Source organism: Medicago truncatula, chromosome 2 (genome assembly GCF_003473485.1).
Source record: "Medicago truncatula cultivar Jemalong A17 chromosome 2, MtrunA17r5.0-ANR, whole genome shotgun sequence".
Lineage (NCBI taxonomy): Eukaryota > Viridiplantae > Streptophyta > Magnoliopsida > Fabales > Fabaceae > Medicago > Medicago truncatula.
In genome coordinates, this window is record NC_053043.1 from 5,499,633 (window position 1) to 5,504,656 (window position 5,024).

A 5,024-nucleotide genomic window follows, 5' to 3' on the forward strand; every position below is an offset into this window, starting at 1 on the left:
ATCAGTTTTATAAATTTTAATAAAATACCAAAACTATATCAAATAACTTCAATTGAGTGAACAATGTTCTTTTAAAACAAAATTGTATAAACATCATTTGGAAGACCCGAGTTTAAAACCCGGTTGAAACGATGGTTAAACTTAATTTACGTGCTGAACTTTTGATTACTAGGCTCTATTTTTTAAAAATCGAAGGACGAAGACAAAACTAAAGTATAAATAAATAATAACAACTATAAAATCATATTTCTAAACGTAAAAAATTTCTAAAATTTTACGTGGATGATCGTTAGCGACTTAATTAGATACTTGGTGTATTGAAATTTAATGTCTACAATAAGTTACTAAATGAAATAATTGTGCTAAAAAGCTTGAATCTGACTTCCATACGGTATTATGTGAAATGAGTTTGAATCTCACGTCTAAAAGCTAGCTCGGAAGATGAGAGTATCTAGACACATATACATCCAATGGTCCAAAACTTAACAATGTAGAACTCAAATACAACTTAAATATTATGCGAAGATTACTCTTAGAGTAAATTGACAACTGTTCACATGTATTTAGGCTTTTATTTTTTTTTGGTCAAGTAGGCTTTTATTTTTTACAATATTTGTATATTGATAAATAATGCTTAGTTTAACTGAATTTAATGTATATATAGACATACATTGGTCCTCTCTGCTGTCATTGTATTTTCACCAATTGAGCTCTTTCTTTTGAATTGTCTACTCAAAGTGCTCTGCACAGCCATGGTATAACATTTTAACTTATTTTTCACTTGCACCATGTACCTCACCTTTTTTCATTTTCTTAATTCTTACTAGGTGCTTATTATGTCCTTTTTTTTTCATTTTTGTCCATGCAGGAAAAAGCTGAGTTTGTTGACATGAAGTTGGAAGCTGAGCTTCAACTGGTTGATGGAAATAAAGTGGACTGGAAAGGAAGAAGTGCACTGAAATTCAAATATGGTGGAATGAAAGCTGCTTTGCTCATGCTAGGTAGGTAAAGATAAGGTCTATTTCCCTGTAAGTGACAACTGAATAGAAAGAAGAACCGTAGTTAAGAATTAAAATGGATTATGTCATCCTAGACTCAAGGTTTTAAATTGCTATCATATTTTTTTTTTGTTGTCATCTTTAATATAGTGAAGTAAAATATGGTTGATATTATGACAATTGTACTTGTGCGTAATTTCAGCGGCGTTTGCCACTTCATAGACAGAAAAAGAAAAGGATTAAAAACTTTGACATCACATATTCACGGTCAAGGTGCACGACCATAATTTAAATAAAAACGTTAAATGTTACGAAACATTGTCATCCCAAAACTGATAAGTGTTTTGATTTTTAAACTCGCATCGTGTGTGTGAATAGAAATGCTTTGTTACCACAAATTATTGAAAAGAAAAGAAAGAAAAATATACTTTGGTGGTCAATGATGCAGTTACTTATGTTTGTGTTTGAGTGCAGTCACACTTGGTTTGGAAAATTTGGCAACTTTCTCGCTAGCTGTGAACTCGGTGCCATATTTCATGGGAATCATGCATTATCAACTAGAAGATGCTGCTAACATGCTCACCAACTATATGGGTGTCAGTTACATTCTCTCTATTTTGGTGGCTATCGTTGCTGATACATGGATTGGTAGATACAAATCTGTTTTATTTTCTGGCTTCTTCGAGTTTTTGGTAAGATACAAAAATCCTCTCTCAATACCTCTTTAACATTTTGTGTAAGTAGTTGTTAACTTAGCACTAATCTAAACCCAAAAATGTGAAATGCAATGGAAATTGAAGTTCCTTTCAAATTTGATGTTATAAATGGACTAAAATTGCAATGAAGCCAAATGCTAGGATAGGTTTATTGAATAGTTATTCATAAGGTTATGTTTTTGTGATTGTTATTGCAGGGTCTTGCATTGCTTACAGTACAAGCACACTATCCTAGTCTTAAGCCAAAAGAGTGCAATGTCAATGACATAACAGTTCATTGTAAAACACCAAGTCGAGGCCAGGAAGCTATTCTCTTCATTGGTCTATACTTGTTGGCCTTCGGCAGTGCAGGAACCAAAGCTGCATTGCCATCACATGGTGCAGACCAATTTGATGAATCAGATCCCAAAGAAGAAAAGAAAATGTCCACATTCTTTAATGTTCTCTTGCTTGCTGTTTGCATGGGTGGTGCAGTCAGCTTAACTTTCATTGTATGGATACAAATCAACAAAGGATGGGATTGGGGATTTGGTATTGGCACCATAGCTATATTTTTGGGTACCGTAATTTTCGCTGCTGGTTTGCCACTATATAGAATTCAAGTTGCTACAGGAAATAGTGTTCTCCTTGAGATCATACAGGTATCTAACCATCCAGGCCTTTGTCAATACTGCATAGCGTTTTTTGGATAAACAACTTAATTAACACTTTTTTCGACTATTTGAGGTTTTGAACACCATATGACATTTGGTCATGTTTTTGCTAGGTCTATGTTGCTGCAATCCGCAACAGAAATCTTCATTTGCCTGAAGATCCAAAGGAACTATATGAAATTGAACAGGACAAGGAAGCTTCTGAGGAAATTGAGTTTCTACCTCATAGAGACATTTTCAGGTTCAAATTCTCAATTCTACAGTAGCCTGAAACATACTTGTATCTCTTTTGGTTATAACGCACTAGCAAAAGTGATACATGCAAGATTAGAAAGAAGAGTCTTAGATCAATCATTTATTAAAATTCATATATATATGCCTCTACTTAAATCTAAAATGAAGTTCCCTTTTGACAGGTTCTTGGACAAAGCAGCCATAGATTCAAAACCTGATATGCAATCGGGGAAATCAGAGGCACCAAGTACAAGTCCATGGAAACTTTGCAGGGTTACACAAGTAGAAAATGCCAAAATCCTTCTCAGCATGGTTCCAATATTCTGTTGTACAATTATAATGACCCTTTGCCTAGCTCAACTCCAAACCTTTTCAATCGAACAAGGCTACACCATGGACACAAAAGTCACCAAACATTTTCACATCCCACCCGCATCCCTCCCATTCATCCCAATCATGTTCTTAATCATTCTCGTACCTATCTACGACCGCATTTTCGTTCCTGTTATACGTAAATTCACCGGTATTCCAACCGGTGTTACACACTTGCAACGTATAGGTGTTGGTCTTATACTTGCTTCCGTATCAATGGCTGTCGCTTCAATTATAGAAGTAAAAAGAAAAAGAGTGGCCAATGACAATAACATGCTTGATGCTTTACCAGTATATCAGCCATTGCCTATAAGCACATTTTGGCTTTCTTTTCAGTATTTCATATTTGGCATAGCTGACATATTCACCTATATTGGTCTCCTTCAGTTTTTCTATTCAGAGGCACCAAAAGGACTTAAATCTACATCAACTTGCTTCCTTTGGACTTCAATGGCACTTGGATATTTTCTAAGTACCATAGTGGTTAAGTGTATCAATGGTGCCACCAAGCATACCAAAAGTGGGGGTTGGTTAATAGGGAATAATATCAATAGAAATCATCTAAACCTGTTCTACTTGTTCCTTTCCATTGTGAGCTTGATCAACTTCTTTGTCTATTTGTTTGTTTCAAAGAGATACAAATACAGACCTCAAGGTACTAAGGTCTCAGCTGATGGCAGTTCAAAGGAGTGAACATAAGGAAGAAAAAAGAAGGCTTTATATAGCTCTTATTATGCTCTGTTAAGTGACAAAATAGAGATTTGGTAACTTTATTTCATCTTAATTCGGAGGTTATAGTCTCAAAGATATTCATAATCCTTGAGTAAATAATCTGTATGCCTTTAGGCCTAATCGATACCTGTTCAATCTTCTTGTCACAACTTACCTGTCTTTACTTTATATATTTCTATATCATCTTTGCATTCCCGATACCATATCAAATATGGTATGAGAAAGACGCTTATATTTTGGCAATGATGAAAACCACATGCACATCATTGGCAAGAGCATTCTTGAAATGCTCCAAATCAAATGTATCAGCAAGTTCACTGCAAAACAAAACCAATACTAATAGGGAATCACCAAGAATTCGAGCAATGCATTAACAAAGAAGCATGGCTAGTATTAAGATCAAAAGATTGAAACTATCTATACCTGTGCTTAAAGCTTATGCTCAATAATTGTTTATGAAGATTTAGTCCAAATAAGTAACAGCTAAATAATGTTCACCCAAACCCTTCTGTTGAACTTCCTTATACTTTTCTTGATTGACCAACTTGACACAACTAATCATTATTCTAATCATTGATATTAATTTCTTCTCTCTTTTATATTTTTCAAACTGTCCATTTCAAACATAACCTGTAATCACTGATGTTCACGAGCTTTGTAGCATGGACACCTTTGATCGAAGGTATGTCCAGTGTCTGACATTGACAATGTGATTACATTCAATTAATTTATTATCTCAAATTATTACCAATATCAACCAACGTGTTAGTGTTGATATATCATGTCCGGTATCCACGTCAGTGCTTCATAGTCCACGAGCAACAATCAATTAAGGTGTCAATTAAGCTAAAAAAACCTCTTTGTAACTACTCTCAAATAAATTTATATTTTTTATTTATCTTATCTTTAATTTTAGGGACACTCTTATTTGACCGTTGACAAAGTTAATGTTAAGGGAGGAAGTTGGTTTATTCACATGTGGCGTGTCTTATTATGAGGTAGGATAAAGATAAACTTCCACGAGATCATGTCACAAAAGTAGTCATACCTTGGTGGCGACAACTAACTATGAAGAAGACCAACTTCAACAACAAATCAATCGTCAAAGAGTTCTCCGTCAAATAACCCTTCAGCCTAATCCTCAACCCCGACCACGGAGAATTATTAGGAAGCAACCGTCGTCCGGAGATTTACGAGTTGGGCAAGTGTGGGGTGGTCTAAATAACATGTGCAGGAGGATAACAACTTATTTGGACTGTGGATATTGTGTTGTATTCAGATGTTACGTCCTTTGCCAAAATAAAGGTCTACTACAAAAT

The 5,024-nt window shown here is 34.8% G+C and overlaps 1 protein-coding gene across 1 annotated transcript; it reads left to right on the forward strand.

The window, feature by feature from the left end:
* The first annotated feature begins 696 nt into the window (after window positions 1-696).
* LOC11440332 (protein NRT1/ PTR FAMILY 4.6) lies at window positions 697-3,854 on the forward strand. The gene is made up of 6 exons (XM_003593753.4): window positions 697-755; window positions 869-1,001; window positions 1,473-1,690; window positions 1,912-2,355; window positions 2,481-2,608; window positions 2,784-3,854. Exons 1-6 carry the CDS (start codon window positions 753-755, stop codon window positions 3,664-3,666), a joined length of 1,809 nt encoding a protein of 602 aa, XP_003593801.1. The 5' UTR covers window positions 697-752; the 3' UTR covers window positions 3,667-3,854.
* Window positions 3,855-5,024: the final 1,170 nt, after the last annotated feature.